General features: G+C 35.8%; 2 protein-coding genes and 1 non-coding gene across 6 annotated transcripts; 2 read left to right on the top strand and 1 right to left on the bottom strand.

Annotated features, from left to right (window-relative positions):
* Nucleotides 1-2,073: 2,073 nt before the first annotated feature.
* On the top strand, nucleotides 2,074-5,866 carry APG1 (S-adenosyl-L-methionine-dependent methyltransferases superfamily protein). Of its 2 annotated transcripts, XM_088216809.1 has the most exons (4): nucleotides 2,074-2,226; nucleotides 2,338-3,030; nucleotides 3,678-3,984; nucleotides 5,423-5,866. In XM_088216809.1, the coding sequence occupies exons 2-4, from the start codon at nucleotides 2,468-2,470 to the stop codon at nucleotides 5,576-5,578; spliced, it is 1,026 nt and encodes a 341-aa protein (XP_088072935.1). In that variant the 5' UTR covers nucleotides 2,074-2,226; nucleotides 2,338-2,467; the 3' UTR covers nucleotides 5,579-5,866. The 2 variants fall into 2 exon arrangements, with proteins under 2 accessions (XP_088072935.1, XP_021909286.2); XM_022053594.2 differs by lacking the exon at nucleotides 2,074-2,226 and having other exon boundaries at nucleotides 2,233-3,030.
* An 881-nt stretch (nucleotides 5,867-6,747) lies between these two features.
* Nucleotides 6,748-7,057, top strand: LOC148268605 (signal recognition particle RNA). Its single transcript, XR_015818177.1, has one exon.
* Nucleotides 7,058-7,205: 148 nt separating this feature from the next.
* On the bottom strand, nucleotides 7,206-14,422 carry LOC110823215 (Cyclophilin-like peptidyl-prolyl cis-trans isomerase family protein). 3 transcript variants are annotated; one of them, XM_022053564.2, is made up of 14 exons: nucleotides 14,264-14,422; nucleotides 13,638-13,733; nucleotides 13,439-13,493; nucleotides 12,163-12,251; nucleotides 11,671-11,695; nucleotides 11,502-11,540; nucleotides 11,306-11,423; nucleotides 11,037-11,194; nucleotides 10,542-10,899; nucleotides 10,320-10,417; nucleotides 9,992-10,202; nucleotides 9,518-9,862; nucleotides 9,334-9,414; nucleotides 7,206-8,173 (listed from the first exon to the last, which is right to left on the bottom strand). In XM_022053564.2, the coding sequence occupies exons 2-14, from the start codon at nucleotides 13,713-13,715 to the stop codon at nucleotides 7,828-7,830; spliced, it is 2,001 nt and encodes a 666-aa protein (XP_021909256.2). In that variant the 5' UTR covers nucleotides 13,716-13,733; nucleotides 14,264-14,422; the 3' UTR covers nucleotides 7,206-7,827. The 3 variants fall into 3 exon arrangements, with proteins under 3 accessions (XP_021909256.2, XP_021909247.2, XP_021909265.2); XM_022053555.2 differs by having other exon boundaries at nucleotides 10,320-10,456; nucleotides 14,264-14,421; XM_022053573.2 differs by lacking the exons at nucleotides 13,638-13,733; nucleotides 14,264-14,422 and having other exon boundaries at nucleotides 10,320-10,456; nucleotides 11,502-11,571; nucleotides 13,439-13,473.
* Nucleotides 14,423-20,823: the final 6,401 nt, after the last annotated feature.

Below are 20,823 nucleotides of genomic sequence, written 5' to 3' on the forward strand. Positions count from 1 at the left end.
TGAATGTTTTAATTTTTATTATTACATTGATTGATACTCAGAATTTCTAATAGTATTTTGTATAAATAGTCCGAATTACTTTTTGAAATTTAACACTTATTACGATGTGATCTTTCGTATCTTATATCACAATTAGATAAGTTATCTTAACACTTAAACAACTAAAATAACAATAAATTATAAAAAAAAATATTCAATAGTAAATTATCAGAGTATTACAAGTGAGCATGATTGATTTTCCTCTCCTGATCTTTACTCACATATCCCGACGTTGCATATTAGAATTCATTAAAACCCGATTTACATCGCATCATTATGCTCGATAAAGGAACGAGCGAAGCTCCAATATAAAACTATTGGAAAGGAAAAATACTTCTTCCCATGCGATAGTCGGGAATTTTTGGCGGTATCAAATTGGAACAACCTGTTCTTCCCGAATACCTTGATTTATAGCCAAAGAATTTTCTACCACGACCATATGATATTCATTCTTACTTGGTGACAAAGCTTTTTTTTTTTTTTTTCGATTTCTCAAAGATTTCATAAAACCCAGATACCATTTTTCCTCTAAAACTATCCCACTGATATCTCTAATGACTTCAATAATAAATAATGTTATGGTAAATGGTTATACAATTTTAAATATAAATATAAAATATTGACATATAACATATTATATTTTATAAAATACACTTTCTTAAATAAACCCTTAAAACATTTATATTTATATATAAATCAATTTTTTTTTTGAAAAAAAAAATTGAAAAGTATAACATAATAACTACAAAATAATGACTTTCCAATGTAAATAATAAAAACCAAATCAATAAATGTCACAAAATTTTTGAATTTGTCTAATACATAATTTTTTTTTTTGGGTTAAAAGTATGTGCAATATTGATCAAATTAATATTAATATTTAAATAAAATAATAATAATAATAATAACAATCCAATACCAATTGAATTGGAAAAAAAAAAAGAGTCATGGATTATATATATATATTCACATTTCCGTATATATTTAAACATATATAATAATTTAAAATTAAAAAAATAATATCTTGATTTATTTTTCTTAAACTATGTCTGGAGTAAATTAAATTTGTATTTATATATTTTTGATAACATTTAATTTGGATAAGCTATGTACACTTTAGTTTATATCATTAATATAATAAATCTCAATGTTCTTTCGTGGGTGCTTATTTTTTTTTATTTTTTTATTTTTACATTTTACTGTTTATTTTTTATTAGGTAAACTACACTAATAAAAACAACACAACTTAATATCTATTAAAAAGTATATTGAGGAAAAAAATTAATTTATGCTCGTAAAAGATACACTTGTCTACATAATTCTCTTAATATTTCATAAAATCATTATTACACGTGGAATTTTTTTTTTCAAATAAATATATTTATGAATACATATAAAAAAAAGATTCATTAGAAAAAACTTGAGCTACTATCAAGACTATTCAAATTCTACTTTGCTTCGTTACGACAAGAGAAATACATGAAATCCGATCTTCTTAACTTTTTTACTTACCTGATATCTTATTTCTTTCATTTTCTTGGTGTAAAATTTGCTTATTTAATCATTTCATAACTACTTTAAATACCATTTTTAAAGTAATCAAGATGTTTTAAAAAAAAAATTTGCATTTTTTTTTAAAAAAAAAATCGAAATGTGAAGAAAAAAAAGAAGTTAATCACAAACATGTTTAAGCTTTGATGTTGTGAAAGAAGGTATTGTCCCTGTAAAAACATACTCTACCTTGTGAGTTTAAATTGATATATAATAATTTGGTTTATCCTAATTTTTATAGATTAAGTTGAGATTAGTTGGTATTTTTGAAAAATCAACAATGATTCAGTGAATACTTGGTATCAACTTACTCTTTACCAATTTTGTGTGTTTAATTAATCAACTAGACTAATGATTTCTTAAGGGAATTATGAATAGATTTGAGTCTTAAACTTTTAATTAGTTGTGGATAGGTTCAAGGAGTTCTAGTTGTGGTAAATCAGACAACTTTCTCAATTCTGTTGAATAAAAAATAAAAATTTAATCTTGAACATCCACAATTTGCTTGCAGAGCTCTCCGGAATCCCAATCACATATAATTCCAGTTTCCTTTGTGATAAAATCAGTGGTTCCTGGTTTGACACGCACACAGAGAATCAGGGCTTCTATCCACTTCCCGCACCAAGAAGATTCAAGGCTAGAGTTTCTCCTCCTTCTCTTCCTCTGGCCTTCTCTTGTCCTGTACTCAATTCTGGTGTATACCTTTACGCTACTAGCTACTCATAATAATCAATCTATTCTGTGCAGGATCTGCTTTCAAATGATCAGATAAGCGACCGCCACCCAGAACTCTTCCTGCTTTAATCAAGCACCAAGTCACTTACCCAAGTGAAATTTACCCTTTCTCCTTTGTGGGTTTTCTTTGTTTGGTCCAATCATGGCGTCTTCGATGCTTTATGGAGCCGAGAATCTAGCAGTCGTCCGAGGCACTACTCCGAAAGGTTTATGCTTTTCGGGGTCAGATTTTCACGGCAAGCGGGTTTCGAACATGGGTCTGGTCTCTAGCACAAGAACCTTGAAGCCAAGAACCATTTCATCCCCAAAATGCAGTTTATCAGCTTCCAGACCAGCTTCACAGCCCAGATTCATACAGCACAAGAAAGAGGCGTTTTGGTTTTACAGATTTTTGTCGATTGTGTATGACCATGTGATAAACCCTGGTCACTGGACTGAGGACATGAGAGATGAGGCGCTGGAGCCTGCTGATTTATATCATCGGGACATGATTGTTGTGGATGTTGGTGGTGGAACTGGGTTCACCACTCTTGGTATAGTGAAGCATGTTGATGCTAAGAATGTTACCATTCTGGACCAGTCTCCACATCAACTAGCAAAGGCTAAGCAGAAGGAGCCATTGAAAGACTGCAAGATAATTGAGGGAGATGCCGAGGATCTTCCTTTTCGTACTGACTACGCTGATAGATATGTATCTGCTGGGAGGTAAACTTCTTTTCTGCTCATGTTTACCATGTCTAAATTCTTTTATGTATTAAATTTTCACTCTTGAAAGTCTTTGATGCATGTGTTGTTTAGGTCATTAGATAACTTTCTCCATTCTTGGGAAAATTAATCCTTAAAATGCACACAATCACAATAAAGTAGAGCACAAATAAGAAAAAACACAAGATTTAACTCGGTTCGACAAGTATACCTATGTTCACGGGGAATGTTGAGAAAAAAATTTTCTACTACGATAATTTGATAGTACCAGTTTCTCCCTCGAATATTCCCACACTTAGTGTTGAGAGTACCTGGGGAATATTCCATGCGGGAAATCCTGGTACTCTCAAATTATCATAGTATAAAAGTTTCGTAGATATATATGTCGAATCACATGTCCTTTCTTATTTGTACTCTACTTTATTATGATTGCATGCATTTTAGGGATTAATTTTCCTAAGAGCCATATTGTAATTTGCTACTATGTACCATTTGAACACATGAGCATATAGGAGGCAATTGCGGTTTGTTGCAGTACATTTTTATATTACCTTGCAAAAATTTTTGCCACAAATTTTTGGGAGGGAAGGAAGGATATAATGCTCTTGAAAGTATCTCTCATGGGGCCTGTGTAACTTTTTTATCAGTATTGAGTATTGGCCAGACCCTCAAAGGGGCATCAAGGAAGCATACAGGGTTTTGAAACTGGGAGGAAAAGCCTGCATCATAGGGCCTGTGTACCCAACATTTTGGCTGTCTCGCTTCTTTGCAGATGTTTGGATGCTCTTCCCAAAGGAAGAAGAGTATATCGAGTGGTTCGAGAAAGCTGGATTTAAGGATATCCAGCTGAAGAGGATTGGCCCAAAGTGGTACCGTGGGGTTCGTCGTCATGGATTGATTATGGGATGTTCTGTTACAGGTGTTAAACCTGCATCCGGAGACTCTCCTTTGCAGGTAATCATATTCGTATTCTTGTATGCATTATTTGGTTTAATATCCATTTTGTTTTTTGGTTCGTTCACCTAGTTGTTGATATTACATAGGATCACCAGTAAGGTCTGTCTTGGATGCTTTGACTGTCTTTCAAGTATTTCTGCGGTTAATGATAGTTTGTTAGCTCACCTCTTTCATGAAATAAGAACATTTAACCTTGGATTCTTCGTTGAACAGATGAACAAAGAGAACATGAAAGGACAAAAAATAGATTTGCTGGTCCATTTTGGTGACTTTTTCTCCCTGAGACCCATTGATTCTTACTACCAACTTCACAAGACGTCTATGAGATTTGATTTGATTCTCTCCTAAGTTGATTTTTGGGCACTCGGGTGTCTGTTTTGGTTATCCTTTAGATAAATGCTTCACTCCAGCCCCTGTTGAATTTAGGATTTCCTGAGTTGAGTCGTAAGCCGGTTGGATTCTTGACAAAGTATATTAACATCAATAAACAATAAATAAAGACTTAAAATGCTGTTTCAGGTCACTTAAAGCAGTTGGGTGCTTATTTAAAAATAAACAATTGTATAAGAAGGTAAGAACGTAAATTAGGGAGAAATAAATAAGCCCTTATAAAAAGCTGTGAATAAGTGTTTATCTTCTTATTACTTGGAAAAATTACTTTTAACCACCTAAGAATCATCCTAAAGTTAGGAATAACGTCATTATCTTTTTGTTACTTAAAAGATTTACTCTTAACCACCAATAAGCATCCTAATTGTTTTGAAACAGTGTTAAAAAAGTAGTTATTAGAATCAAATTTGCTAAAGATGTACCTTCATGAACCGATGCTAAAGTTTCAATCAATTCTTAAAGTCTTCCAAAAGTGGAATAAGTGTTATAAGTGTCTTTGATTGATTCAATATCTCTAAACCTCTAAAAAAGAGTTGAAGATTGGAACAAATATATAAGAAGAATTCGTGGAATTTGTTGAGGATTCTTGATTGGTATTGAGCTAAGCAAATTCCATAATACTCTCTAAATATCTAACTGAAAGGATCTTGGTTCAACTCTCAAGATTTTAGATTTGAATCTTTTGTTTTGTTTGGTTTAAGTATATTTTCTTCATATTTTTGTCTCAGATTTTAATTATTTAATATATAAAATGTAGTTACAATTTACATATTTAATACATAATAGAACCAAACTCTGCTTATGTTTTACGATTCTACAATGGAGTTGTATCTTCACTTGCTGAAGAAGAGCCACAAAAACAACTGATTTAAATTGAAACTGGATTTGATTTACAAAACCTTAATAATTTGCTCATCATGAAACTAGGTATAGTACTAACATGAATGCTAAAGTTTAGAGGAATATGGCGAGAAGCTTTATAATAGTGGAGGCTGATTGGTGTATATCCTTTGTTGAGATTTTTTGTGTGTGTATTCTGATGCAGCTTGGTCCAAAAACAGAGGATGTTAAAAAGCCTGTGAACAAATTTGTGTTTCTTATGCGTTTCCTATTGGGCGGCCTAGCAGCAACCTATTTTGTGCTGGTTCCTATCTACATGTGGATCAAAGATAAAATCGTGCCTAAAGGTCTACCTATCTAAACAGGTTTGGAGACTCGGTGGATTTGTTGCGTTCTTTCTATGCTTTTCTTTGACATTTCCCATCAGTGTTGTGTTCGAAAGGGAAGCGAACCATGTCAAGCATGTAGCACTAAGTCTGGGGAAGGCTTCATATCTTCTTAGATGCAAAAAGGTTAAATTCTTAGGTGCATCATTTAGATTAACTTTGAGATGTATTTTATGATGGGTTTATCACCAATAATGTAATGCTTGCTAAATTTGCTCAGCTGATACTCGTCGTTAACAATGCTAGTTAAAGAGTTTCTTCTATTGATTTATTACATTCAATAATTTTTATTTTTATACAAGTTAAACCTGAACAAGCATATAGCATAAATGAGGTGGAACTTCGTTAGGTACCAAGAACCGAGTTATGTAATCCTCTTGCATTATTGTGTTCGAACTTTCAGTTTCACTCGAACAACTTGTTTTGATTTGTCTAAAGTTTACTTTTATCGAATGACCTGTAGTTGCTGGATTGTAAGAGAAAGTAAAAGTGGGTGGCAGGTTGATAGGGATTTTCGTGATCAAATTTATATACATACAATGAAATTTTTGTTTAATGGAGTAAAAGTTAATATGTATCGGCAAGAGAAGACAAGTAAATAAATTGTAATTTTTATTTAATGACGTAAAAGTTAATATATAATGGCAAGAAGAGAAGGTTAACAATTTGTATTTGAGGGGATAATTTTCTGAGTTACAGAGTATTGGAAGGTAGAGTTAAAAGTTGTTTGTCCCACATTGGCTGGGAATGCTAAACGGGCACTATAAAAAGAGAGGTCGAGAATTGAATAACTCATATCTTTTTTCGGTTAAAATTAAGTGTAATATATGTTCTTATCGATATAATATTTGATACTAAGAGAGAATAGTCACTACAATAATTTGTTATTGGGTTTTTTTAGCGTCATCTATACGATGAAAACCTAACGGATCCCACCAAATTTTAGTATTAATAATATTCTTTCTTCTTAGATGTAAGGGTGCTTTTCTCCTCTAATAAGCGTGTACAATGTGAGTTCTGAAGCTGGGACGAACACATAACATTCTACTTGTTTGTGTATGTGTATTCAGTACGATACAAGTGAACTCGAAAATGACTGTTCTCCGATCTGCTCGCTATAAAATAATCATTCTCATCAACATTTCCCATGCCTGGTAACAATGGGTTGTCACCCATGTGGGGCGGTTGAAGACGGCTGGAAATTCGTTCTGTCCAGTAAGTTAGGCTCTATCGGAGGGTCTAAAATCTGGTCCGTCCGTTCCAAGATGAGAGTTGAGGTTTGAGCCTCGAGCTTAGGCTTTGGGGCTGGCTTCTCTTAGACCGGAGGGGATTGCGTAAGGCTGGAAACGGAGCAACGAAAACCTCCCACTCTCTCCAGCTGAAGGATAACGGGCGGGTGCTCTCCGAGCCCTGTAACACCTGAAACTGGAAGAAGAGAGCCTGCACAAGTTTATAAGCAAAAAAGGCTAAAAAGTTTCGGTACATTTTCATCTAGTTCTAATCGAATTATGAACAAATAGATATTGTTTTAATCTTATTAATCTTTTAAAAATATTTAGTTTTAGTTTAAGCCTAATAGAATCAGAAAATACCAGTCCGATCTGAACCAAAATGAAAATAATTTAGCTTGCAGTTCAAACATCCTTCTTTAATGTCATATTGATCTGATTCTGGATCAGCCAACACTGTTATTTCAGAAGTATCATGTTGAAGAGAAAACAGTCTAATATAGTAAAGAGAAATGACTAAATACACTAATTTTATCATTACAAAATGTTATTAAATTCCACTAGAATCTTAAAAGGTAATTCGAAGCATCACGAGCAACCACAGATTTTCCCAGTTACGAATAAGAGAATTGTGCATAATTTCCGTCAATCAAGGGCTTCGCTAACTGAACATCGTACGCAGATTGATTGAAATTGGATTCGCTGGGATCTCGTTCAGAACTAACATGCTCCGTTCGAGCTAATGACACTTGAAAGAAACAAAATTAAGTTTGCTACATATTCTCAAACAAACAGAACCGTTCAAAATCACCCAGTTTAGCAGCTAGTAACTTATAATAGTCACATCGAGTTCTTGGAATGGATAATGGAAAAGTGATATGCCAACTAGCCCATGCAGTTCAAACCTGGAAAATGCAAATCACAGCCTCACGGATGAGGATAAGCTTTCTCATTAACTCAACGCAGAGAAAACCACTGCCAGAACTTGTCCAGGGTTAATCTCTATAGGATACCAAACCCCTCTGTCCAGATGGCGAGCTTGATGTAGAGCGGCTGGGAGATCTTGAAGGTATTTTGTTACGGCGCTTTAGTGAAGCATCTGAAGATCTTGAGTGAGAGGACCCACGGCTCATGGACCTGGATCTTAATCTTCCTCTGTTAGGTGATGACTGCTCACTGATCCGGGGACCAAGGCGAGATTTTAAGTCCTCACTCAAAGGAGGTCTCTTATCTGTTGGACTAGTGCTCCGCATTGGACTACGGCTCCGACTTCGATCCCTGTAACGGCCACGGTATCCACCTGGACTGCGAGATGTGCTCTTACTTCTCCTGCGTTCATATCTGCATTAACAGAAAATTAGAAGTCAGCATAAGTCAAAGTGTCATGATGACTTCAATAAATAAACAAAAGCACTGGTCTTAATTTGAGAAAGCCCTGGGTTCATCAAACATACTCATAATTGCCATTTGGGAATATATAGTTCTATATTCCTATGAAAATCTTTAATAATTCTACTTCTAGTGGTCAATAGCTACACAATGAAATGATGCAATTACTAATCACACTCCAGTATGAAGAAAACAAGCTATGTTTCGAAAAGAAAAATCAAGATGTTAAAAGAAAGGATAAATTAGGTCTAAGTATACAAGGGTCAATTACATCCTTAATAGTTAATTATGATTTATTATCTATTTCCTTTTCCGTTTTAGAAAACCTGTATACATAGAGTTGTAATATTCATTCCCATTGAAGAAAAGGCAGAAAGGGGTTTCAAGGATGTAAGCAAAAAAATGCGACTACAAGACCTCTTTTGATGGTTTTTTCTCCTGTGGTAAAGAAGAATTCTATTGACAAAAACCTGCAATCTCACAGCCAAACAGTTAAAAGAAAAGAATTCTTTCCTTCCCTACCCAAAAAAAAAACACCTTCCCAGGGAAGCCTTTGGGGTAAACAGAGGTTCCATGCCCTTAACTGGAAGACAAACGAAAGGAAGCAGCCAACTGATACAAGCCAATCCTCAAACTAGTTCACTAGGTAAAAAGAAATTATGTGCCAGCCAAATTCACTTATTTTTGCTGGGACCTGCTAGCAAAAGCAGTGTAAAATCATGGGCTCACCACCTATCTATCAAAAGTTCTAATTCTTGGTGCTCTAGAGGTCCTTAAAAACCCAAAGATATGCCATTCTCCTATAGCACTACCAACATGGAAGGTAAGATGCTAAACCCCTTAAATTGGATGGGACACATTCTTATGAATCCAAACCTTAACCAAATCCAATTCAATTCAATCAAAACTCATGCATCCAACAAGAGAGGGATCCGCTCTGAAACCAAGACTTAAAATCACATGCTCACAGAAAACCCAGCTCATCGCATTGGGATGCAAAAAGTATCACGGTTACTCCCCTAGTGTTATGCATGTGAGGGATGAAAGATTACATCCATGGAAGATATGAATAAATGTAGAAATAGTAACATCTTAAGCACAGGAGAGAAAACCTTGGAGGGGTCCGTCGTCTAGGTGGGCTTTTGTAACGTCTATATGGGGAACGCTCTGAATACTTTCTGTAGCTTGAAAACCTTCACGAAAAGTACTAGGATAAATAATGATATACAAGAAAGTAACTTCAAACAACTAGTAGCATTTTTCCTCTTTATTTAATTAAAATGAAAGAAAGAGTACCTATCACGGTTCCTTTCATGATGGTAGTATCTTGGAGGTGATCGCTCTGGAGAAGGTGTTCGATATCTACGTGCAAATGAGTATCGGTCAGTAAAACCACGCCCTTTTCGAATACGTTTTGGAATGCCATTTGGAGATGGGCTCCGTGAAACACCTTGACCACGGTCAGGAGCAGGGGCCTTGCGAACAGGACTATTTGATGGACTTCTAGAAGATTTTCTCTGGTTCTCTCCAGGCTTCAAAGGGAGACTTTCACTTTCATTCTTGAGATTTCTTTTTGGGCTCCTACTTCTGGCTCCCCTACCACTGTTATTCTCTGTTCTTCTGGGGCTTGGTATCATGTCTCTGTAAATAAGCCATGAAAAGAAAAGTATTACAAAAACTATTATTAGAAATCTGTTTGGTGGTCAAACACTGAAAATAACAGGAAATTAATAAATGCAGGAAGAGAAGGAACTAGCCAAGAGCAGAAACCTTGATTTTTTCGAGTCATCTGAATAGGCATTTCGATCAGTTCGAATAATTCCAGTGTCATGTCCATTCTTTACGACCTCATTGTTCTTTGGGGACAGTTCGCCTTCCTCATGTGATGAGTTGCTCTCAGCTGTCTTCGTGTCAAGGTTCCGTTTCTGCTCAACAATAGCTTCTTTCAGAGAGGAAGTAGTTGATGATTTCTTTCCAGCATCTGCAACATTAAACTTACACAAGTGACTAAAGCATGTAAAAAAAAAGGAATCTAAACAAAAAAATACCACAGAAGCAAGTAAGAAGCAGTGGCAGCCAAAACATGGCAGTAACATACCAATATTAGATAATGGTTTTTTCCCAGCATCAGTTGAATTTCTGGTTTTATGAGCAGAAAGGCGGCGACCAACGTTTCCATCATCAGAATCACTGCTACTGCTAGTACTCTCAGTATTAGTTGAACTCTCTGACACTCTAAAATGAAAACGCAATAACAAATCAAGCAAAACTAAGCAGGAAACATGAGAAACACTGAACTTGAATTAAATACTAATCACACCGTTTGGACTTGCGTGTTGATCGTTTGTCATGTCTGCCTCTTTTACTCTCCCTCCGCCCATTTTTCCCTTTCTTTCTATTCCGATATTTCTCCCTTTTCACTGACCTTCTCTTCCTTCGTTTTCCATCACCAGAGGAACTTGAGTCGGATGATGAGGAACCTGAATCTGATTCAGAATCTGAAGCAGAATCAGAATCCGAAGATGAATCAGAATCAGAATCAGAATCGGAATCAGACGAAGAGTATCTCCTTTTTCTTTTCTTCCTTCTATCTTTCAGAGATTTCCGGTGTCTCCCTCTGGCTTCAACATCAGAACTATCCTCAGAAGAATGAACTTTCCTTGACCTTTTACTTTTGTCTGGTAAAACCACAATATGAAGTATCAGAAAAGATGTGTACTCCATCATGTATGTTAAAAAAGAAAGCAATATGCTGCGTACAGAAGCATATCAGATAGGTAATCTGTGCTCACTATCTAATTAATTTTCCATTTACCTTTTTCTTTTCCAGCAGCATCCATTTTGTTTTCCAAATTATCGCCACAGTCAACAATTTTTACAGATCGGGCAGGTTGCCCACCACTTGATCCCACTTGCTCCATTTTCTTCACAACTTCCATTCCCTTCAAGACCTTTCCAAACACAACGTGCTTCCTGCCATATAATAATTAATGAATCAGTAACTGTAGTAACTTATAGAATCACCAAAATCAAACCTCTTTAACTTTTATAAGATGACAATATCAAGAAGCAAAGATCAAATACCCATCAAGATGAGGCTGGCGCTTGAAGGTTAAAAAGAATTGAGACCCATTTGTGTTTGGACCAGAATTTGCCATAGAAAGAAAGCCAGGTCCATCATGTCCCAGTTTAAAATTCTCATCTGCAAAAGAAATTTCAAAGCATGAGCAAGTTAAACAAATTAAGAACACATATCAGTGCTAAGAAACAGAAAACTGACCTGCAAACTTCCCTCCATAAATACTTTCTCCCCCAGTGCCTGCAACCAATGAAAGTCGTTCCTTACATGTCTGGGCATAATATAAAAGTCAAACTGAGATTCCACATCAACTAAAAGAAATAAGTTTGCAGTTTGTTGTGTGTGCATGTGACTGTAGAAAAGAGAATACCATTCCCATTTGAAAAATCGCCACCCTGTAAGAAACAAAGAAGAAATTAAACAGTTTGTGATATCAGATTATACTCTGGATGCTGAAACAAAAGAAAAAGAAACAGAATAGAAAATACTGTCCTTAACTACCTTCGCTAATCTCCTAAATCCCCACTCTTAAACTTTATTTTCTTGGCATTCGTATGATCCTAATGCAGTATATAGAACACGGCAAAACCTTGTATGACTTGTGTTCTTCTTGAAAAAAACTATTTATGTCATATTTAGGAAAAAATTGGAGGATACGCCCAGCGATCACTGATATAAAGAAGACTTCGCAACAATCAACCGGCAGTTACTAAATGCCAAGTTCTAGACAAATCAATTCTGAATAAAAGATTGTCTAGAGCTGTATGAGTTTTGTTGTGAAAAGGATATACTGGTAAAAGGCAAAATAATGCATGCTGCCAACATTAACTGATGATAAAATGGTTAAATAAGGAAAGCATACCTGGGCCATGAATCCTTTAATTATTCGATGGAAAAAGGATCCCTTGTAGTGCAAAGGTTTCCCAGTAGATTTTCCAATGCCCTTCTCACCTAAAATGGACAAAAGCACCATTAAGTTTAATTGATTTACAGGGTAAGCAAACACCAATAGCTTCATGCAAACAAAAAAAAATATTATATCACGGTGTCAATTTGACCATTTATTAACTTACTCCCGTCACTACCGAAAAAAAAAGCAATGCAATAATTTCTAGGTGCTAGATTCACATAAGCAACAAGGTAAAATTGCTTTTCACAAGAAGGCGGAGAATTCTTCACTATAACATCTTGAATTCCTATGGCTCCATAATTAATGGTTTTGCACATTTTTCAATCCATTTTCTTAAATTCCTTCAGCGTCCAAATTAAAGCAAAAAAAAAATCGAATATGTTACAAGGATACAGAAAAGTAGATTTTTCAAAACATGGCACATCAATATAATGTGACAACTTCTACTTTTAACCCAAAAATTGAAGCATCTGAATTTAGAAGTACCTGACTTTCTCAAATCTATCCTTAAAATTGGTCAACACTCAACAAGCAGCAAATAAGTCATTTCATGCAAACCCACATAGTTAAGCTATTTTTTAATGCATAATCAGTTAATATTGGAGTAGCATACATTTGGAGGTTTCCTCTTCTTTTGAGATGCAACCAAATCTCATTTAAGAGTTCTCAACATTAGTTAACAGAAACAACATAAAAATGTTTTAATATATGCTGCAACCCACTAGCTAAGTGCACAAATTAAGAAGAAAGAAGCTGATTTGAAGTCAGCCATATTTTAGATTGTAAAACCAACTACGAACAAAAGAACATAACAAGAAATGCAAACAGTGTGCATTTTTTATTTTCTCTGCACTAAAGTCACAAAAGCAAGGAGAATTTTCAGAAAGCTCCCCGAGAACTCAGATGAAAACAAAACTACATATTTACTATTTGATAAATCAAATAGCAGTAAATGGTAGGTCAAGATCCTAACACCATCCATAATATAAGAACCAATCACAAAATGAAACACATGAAATATGAAAGCACTTTAAATTTTATTTTCATCAATGATTGGGTCGCTTTACTATGATAGATGTTGTCAAGTGCTGAAAATAACAAATGAGAAACGATGGACTCATAGTGCCCCATACAAGACAAAAGCTAGGATTGATCATTACAATTACGTAATGATTAAAAACTGCTGATTTGGACAGCTTTGCAAATTCTATAAGGAACTTAAAAGTACCTGTACAGAGTGCTCGGAAGTTCTCTGCTGTCCTTGGAACAACATTAGCAAAAAGCTGTTCACACGAGAGGAAGATAAGAATTTTCTTAATTAATTATGAGATGCAAACTTTAAGTGCATCTAGTAAAATGGCAAAACTAAAACCTCAAGTCAAAAGCAAAATAAACAAGTAACTCGAGCCTCTAATTTTAGGAATTACCTCAATAACAATTCTTTCCACAGGATCCCCATCGATTGATATATCTAAGAAGACAACGGGGTTCTTATTCTTACTCATCCTCCTCAGTTTCAATTGCTGGTAACACCAGGAAAAAATATCATACAATATATACATAATATCAACTCAATGCAGCAAACGAAAAAAGGCACTAAAATATTTCTCTACGTTGCCCCACAACATACTTTACATATAATGCCAAGAAATACATAATCATCGATTACAAAGCGACAACATTTTATTAACAAATGCCACACAGTAAACGCTTGACAGATGCGCATTTACAACAAAAATCTGTTTAAACTAATTCAATCCGCTTCAACATCATAAACGTAGCTAAAATAACTGAACACTAAATTCTTTACGACCACTCTAAGGATTTAGTAGAGAAACGGCACAAAACCCTTAACCCTAGCTTTCATTTCCATCTGTTATTTGACGAAGGCATCTTCTTCCATACCGAAAAGATCGAATTCAAACAAAATGCAAACCAGAAATCACTTATTATAACACGATAACAGAATAATCGAACAAATCAGATTAAAACCTTCCTTCCAGCATTTTTGAGAAGCAAAAGAGAAAGAAACAAAAACCAGAGCTTCGACTACCTTGAATCACGGGGAACGGTGGTAAGTGAACTCGGCTTAAAACTCAGTTCCAATGGCGGCCGAGATAGTCATCAGTGTCTACTCTGTAAAGCACGAAGGAAAGAACTGCCTGCTCCAATTTTAAAGCTTCGTTATGGGATGGGAGGGTATTTACGTGCCTCCGATTATACTCGCTATTTTTAATTAATTTTTTTTTTTAAAAAAATGATATATTATGTTTGTTTTTTAATTTATATAATAATTTTTATAATTAATATCTTTTATTTTTTTTTTTAATTTGTATAATAATTTTTATTGAAATTTATTATGAGAAATATATTGGGCATGATATATCTAATTATTTAAGAGATTTATTTTTTGTTGTAATTTTTTCGTGCGAAGAAAATTTTAATTTTTATTGATTTTACTTATTTTAAAATTAATAATTTAAATTATTTTTAAATAAATTTACGTTTAAATTTTCATAAAATAATTTACCGTAACGTAAAAGATAAATATAAATCAAATCTTCTAAAAGAATAAATTTTCATTAATTGCATAATTTTAAAAAAATAAACATGTATTAAATTTAATTAAAAATAAAATTTTATTTGAATTTAAACTAATAAATAAAATAAATTATAATTTTTATGTTAATTTTCAAAGAATTTTCAATATCATTTGACGACGGGAGACACAGAAAATTTTTTATTCTTTTTTTTTTTTTTCTCTGAATGTCTTTCCTGGAGCAACTAGTACAAGATATTTCAATTTTGAAGTCGTAATATTATTCTTTTTTCAGGATTGCTTTGACACTGATTTGATATGAGAATGCAGCTTCTATGGTGAATCCAATATCATGTGGTAGCAATCTAAGCAGCTTATTGATGCAACAATTAACTTCATATGTGGTCATTGAGGTCGTCTTTTTTAATATTCTCTTATATTTGAAAACTAGTTCGTGGATGTTGAGATTCTTTTTGCATTTAAAGTACTTCCCACGACAGTGTCTGTTTAAATTACTTCTTTTTTTGTTTAACTCACTTGTTTTTTCTTTGCAAGTTTTGAGAATATCCCTCTTCATAGATATGAGATCCCCCCGGTTTATGAATTGAAAAGTCTGAACAATTAACTTTGTAACGGCCCCGGAAAATATTAAAAAAGAAATGAGTATTTAAATATATCGAATGCGGAAGCGAGATCAAAATTTCAGTTAACATCCCTTACACGAAAAAACCAAAAAAAAAAAAAAACGTACTTAAAATATAAAAGGTTAAACTAACTAAGAAAGAAAACTCGAAAATAAACTATGCGTATGACTACAGAGTCTCTAGGCATCCCCTTCGTCGTCGTCCTGCGGAACGGGCTCGGGAACCATGTCTTCCTGATCTGAAATGGTTAATTAAGGAGTGAGCTACACTAGCCCAGTAAGAACATCACGATATCTCACCGTCACGGAGATAAAGGTGGGTAGAAAACCACAAAAAGACCAATGGAGCATAATTTACAATAAACTCGTTTATTAACATGAAAACCTTTACCATCCACTTACCTCGGTGGAATTTATAAAAACAATATAAGAAAAATAATAACATTATCACAATCATGGAATAATATAAGTTGTAAAACATAGCACTTATCACGCCTTTTGTAATTCAATCATTATACAACATATCCTTTTCTCATTTACCAGCCTACTAGTATCCGTGGGGGTCCATAGGGGTTCCGCTACCCGTTAATCTTTTAACATTCATAATCAGTTTCCAGGGCCGTCCCCATACCCCGTCCGGTATGGGCGCCAAAACCATGAACCTCAATACCCCGTCCGGTATGAGGGTGAAACGGGCCGTCCCCATACCCCGTCCGGTATGGGCGCCAAAACCATAAGATCTCCATACCCCGTCCGGCATGTGAGACCACAATCCCGGTAGGGTTCCCTACGGACCCGGTCCGTCCACCATCTCCCAGGATATCTAGTCAGGCTAACCCCATCATACAATTATCAGTCTACACAATCTTTCATTTTCCTTTTCCTCAATAAGCATCATCAATTCACATACAAACAAGCAAACAGTAGTTCATGCCAAACAGACAACATACAGTATCGGTTTTTCAGTCATTCAACCCATGATTAATAAAAACGTAGTAAATGCACACAAATCTGTAAAATAAACACATCAAACCTCATTTTGCATTTAAAGCTGTAAACAGGCCAAATAACAGTAAACCACCAATCACACTAGACTCGGGCTCCATTAGCTACCTTAAGCAATTTCACACATGCATTAATTCAAGAAATACTGTTTTATCATTTTGAACTTTAATACCGTGATAGGAAATAAGGTGAGGGGTCCTTACTTGTTTTCGGGATCCGAATACGATTCACAGTGCGCCTGCAGGCTGTCCCTAATTTTCCCTGAATTTTTCCCGGGGAACTGAAACACGCTAACAGTACCTGCACGTGTTCCAAAAAAAATCCAAATTAGGCCCAGGGCCTCTTTCGGCCCAAATCGCAACTCCGGCACGGCGGCTCCGCCGTGCTCCGGCGACGGCGCCGCCGCTGGCGGCGGCGAGTCGCCTCGGGTTGACTGTTTTCGGCCGTTTTTGGCCGAATTCGGCCACACTCGCATTGGTCCTTGTCAGAAAACAACCCTAGGGCCCTCGGGGGGCCAAAAAAATCACGGAAAAGCGGAGCTTACCGGCGGCGGCGCTCTCGGGTACGGCGACTCTCCGGCGAGGTTCGTGTTTTGGTGATTTGGCTTCGGTCAACCTGTAGAGAAAAGAATGGTGATCACGGTGATATAAAAATTGCATCGAACGGAGGCCGGGAAGGGCCTCGTCGGAGGCAAAAACCGAGAGGGGGCGCGGCGGCGCCGCTGGGCTTCGGCCGCGTATTCCGGCCGTTTGGCCGGGATTTCGGCTTCGATTTGGCCATAGGAGGAATCAGTGGGGAAAAACGAGTCGGGGGTATGAAATTTACCTCGATCGGCGGTCGGAAATTTCCCCGGTGCGGCGGCGAGTGGCGGCGGGTGGCGGCGGTCGGCCTCTGGTTCGTCTTCTCCGGCGAGCGGCTGGCGGCTAGGGTTTGTGGTCTGGTGTGGGGGTTCTATTTATAACCCCTTGCCTTTTGATCACAGCCGTTCATTTCATTTTAATCTGGGCCGTTCGTTTTTGATTGAATCTGGGCCATCCGTGCGTTTGAATCTGGGCCGTCCGATCGCGCGATTGATCTGGGCCGTCGGATCGCACCCACGCGGATCGCCAACGTGGCTCCTTTTGGAGTGACGCGATCTTGCCACGTGGCAGGCCCCGGTTGGCCGGGACTGCTGACCGGGCCTGCTGACGTGGCTGCTGACGTGGCCCCCCCCTCTTTTTTTTTTTTTTTTTTTTTTTTTTTCCTCCTCCTTTCCGGGTGCTACAAACTTTATATCACTTATTAGAATCAATAAGTTTTTAAATTGTTCATTTAAAAAATTGAAACCTTTAAAAGTAACTGGGAGACAAGTCCTTGAACAAATACTTGGAACTCATGCTACCTCGCTTTATTCCAGAGGTCTAGAAATCATTTATCGAAATTTTTTTAAGCTGTATTTAGTCATTTATTTATGTCCTTAATAGGTTGTTTGTTTCTGTTCAGTTTGTGAGAAACTAATGATTCATAGGGTTGCCGTGAACTTAAGTCATTTACATGTTGCTTTTTTTTTATAGACATTTACATTGCTATGGATTCTTGACTTGGTAAAAACAATGAAACTAGAATAAATAAAGAACCAATTTTTATTTAGAACATGGTTTCCCAAAACTTTTAATGTGTGTTGAGAATCTGGATTCTGTACCATGGGGGGCCGAGACACTCCTTAATGCTATGAAGTGTGATCACTGTCGTGGTTTCTAGGTGGCTAGTGCAGAATTAGATGAACATCTTACATGTTACTGTGTGTATAATAGTATGTTGTATATATTCTCTATTTACATATTCTATCTGAAGAAATAAGTTGTTGAAAATGTTCTATTTGTATAAAAACAATTTGGGTAATGTCCTTCGAGTTATAAGATCATGTTTTAGAACTTGACTTGAAATTGAAAAACATTCTAGGATACTAGAGGGTGGTCAGACAGTGCTTAACACTTAGATGCATAGTGTTGTAACTCCTTGTCAAATTGATGAACATTCTTAGCTCTGCTGATTTTTCTAATTGCTTATCCCTATTAACTAGACAACATACCCAAATGTGTTTGGTTCAAAGTTTATAGTTGAATATCACATCGGATTTGGATAAAGATTTTCGTCTTATTATTTTGCTCCAGTCCAAGCACAAAACTGCAGACCCAATAGGAATTCTTTTATTAGGAATCCCTGGTAAGCTTAGTGGTATTCACTCGTCCATCAAAAACATTATTTTGAGCCCTGAACTCTGGACAATGAAAAGATTATTAGATATTTTTGTTTGGGCTGGCTCTGAATTTATTGATAACACACCATTAACTCATTACCAAAGGTATTGGTAGCGGAATACTCACACTTGAATGCTTTTCTGAATTGTATACATGTTCCTGATATGACTTGTGAAATAATCAAGTAGTGACATTATTCCAAAATTTTTGAACTGAAGAAAATGACTTAATATGTTATTTATACTCCAAGATACCCTCTCATGCTACGTCTTATATCCGAAAAACGTGGCTAAGCACAGACGCACTATACCTTGCGTTAAAATTTAGTTTAGTGGACGTAATTAATTGATGTCCATGTGAAAGTAATTATGTTGGTAGAAAATAGATTATCTATACTAGACATGGCAAATTCGTATTGATAATTCAGATAACTAGCATCGGATTAAAATGCAGTATCCATTTAAAAGAAGAATAGGTAAATATCCTAGGACGATTTTCACTAGTACTTGAAGGGAGTTCGGGTAATGAACTATTCACAACTCTCTCATTGATCGAGATCTGAATCCTGATCCTCTTGATTTAAAATAGTTAATGAAATAGTAAGCTACACAAATCCAATAAGAATATCACACTAATAACAAATACGGTAAACTGAATATTGGTAAAAATAGAAAAATAACTAAGATTGGTAAAAAAAACTAATAATAACTAATGGAATCCTTAATTTAATGTAAATTTATTTAATATAAAAAAAGTTATTTATTATGTATTCATGTAACGAGTTTTTTCAAAAATAATATATGAAAACCCATATTCATACACTTTTTATTTTCACATATAAAATAACAAGAGATGATCACTTTCTATTTTTACCTGCTTATCGGTACCTCTATCGGTCTATAAGGATGTCCCTTTTCTTGTGAACATAATATCCAATTAAGCAATTAACTGGCCTTTCCACATCTCATTCGATAATGGACGCTAAATATTCCACCACCTCGATACCCCATCCAGTATGAGGGTGAACCATATATCCCAAACTTTATTGGTAAAAAACTTCCTAGTCCTGTTCGACTGAGGTAACGTTCACGGTAAGGTTCCCTATGCACCAGGCTCGTCCACCTTTTCACGGGTATCCAATAAGTCTTTCACATACAGTTTTTTATCAATATAACAATCAACCACACAATACTAATATCTCATTTTAATTTCAAATATCAATAAAACGACATTTAAGTAAGCGATTAAACTTATCACAACTAATAACTGAGTAATCAAAGAACCGGATAAATCACGCAGGAATGAACCAATTAATCTAGATAATCGAGAAGACTATAAAAACTGTCAATGTAAGCATGCACAATATAATGGTAAGTAATTTAGGCAGCACATAAAAATAAACTAGAAATCAGGACAAATGTGCACTAATCGGTTCCGGTTCCACTAGTAACATATAATTATTTTTAAAGGTTTTTAATTTTTCATGAAAATATGAGATTATGTAACGTTAAGCCTTAATTTACCATAACGGAAAATAGGGTGAAGGATCCTTATCTGGATTGGTATTTTGAGACATCGTGTTGTCTACTACGCCTCCTAACGAGTATTGATTTTCTTGAATTTTTTCTGTAAAATCTAAAACACTCGTTACATACTTAAAAATATCCCAAAAATTCAAAATCATCATCCAAAACTCATTTCGACTAATTTTGGGGTTTCGACACGGCAGTGCCGCCTTGCTGCGGTGCTGGCTCCATTGCCCGTGAGCGGCGGTTCATCTCAGCCTGGCCGGTTTTGGCCATATCCCTGCAGAAAAATAGTTAAGGACCTCGGTTAGCTAGAAAATCACAAAAGGGGAGACCTCCAGGTCCAGCAGCTCCGCCTGTCCTCCTTCCTGGCTGAGGTTCTTTCTTCGGTTAAGCTACACAGAAAATGACGGTGAACACAATGATTAAAAAATCACGTGAAACAAGAATCGAAAAGGGGTTAATCAGAGGGGTTTTGACCGCGATGGCTCTGTCAGATTTTGCCCATGATTTTTTGCTCACTCGTAATCCCTTTTACTCCGATTTGGCCACATGGATGCTCGAAATTGAATTTTGAGTGGGTAGGAAGAATTTTTACCTTTTTGGCGGTCGGTGGTGGCTCTAGTACGGTGGCAGTCGGCAGTTGGCCGCCTTCTCCGG

This window comes from Carica papaya, chromosome 3, assembly GCF_054855325.1.
Source record: "Carica papaya isolate Zhongbai chromosome 3, ASM5485532v1, whole genome shotgun sequence".
NCBI classification, from domain to species: Eukaryota; Viridiplantae; Streptophyta; class Magnoliopsida; order Brassicales; family Caricaceae; genus Carica; species Carica papaya.

Bases quoted from the DNA above. Each gene is read 5' to 3' on its own strand.
- APG1 (XM_088216809.1), top strand. From the start codon at position 2,468: ATGGCGTCTTCGATGCTTTATGGAGCCGAGAATCTAGCAGTCGTCCGA. The intron at 3,031-3,677 runs GTAAACTTCTTT...CTTTTTTATCAG, and splicing joins AGATATGTATCTGCTGGGAG to TATTGAGTATTGGCCAGACC. The intron at 3,985-5,422 runs GTAATCATATTC...ATTCTGATGCAG, and splicing joins CCGGAGACTCTCCTTTGCAG to CTTGGTCCAAAAACAGAGGA.
- LOC110823215 (XM_022053555.2), bottom strand. From the start codon at position 13,715: ATGAGTAAGAATAAGAACCCCGTTGTCTTCTTAGATATATCAATCGAT. The intron at 11,696-12,162 runs GTATGCTTTCCT...TGTTTCTTACAG, and splicing joins TTAAAGGATTCATGGCCCAG to GGTGGCGATTTTTCAAATGG. The intron at 10,900-11,036 runs GTAAATGGAAAA...TGGTTTTACCAG, and splicing joins TGCTGCTGGAAAAGAAAAAG to ACAAAAGTAAAAGGTCAAGG.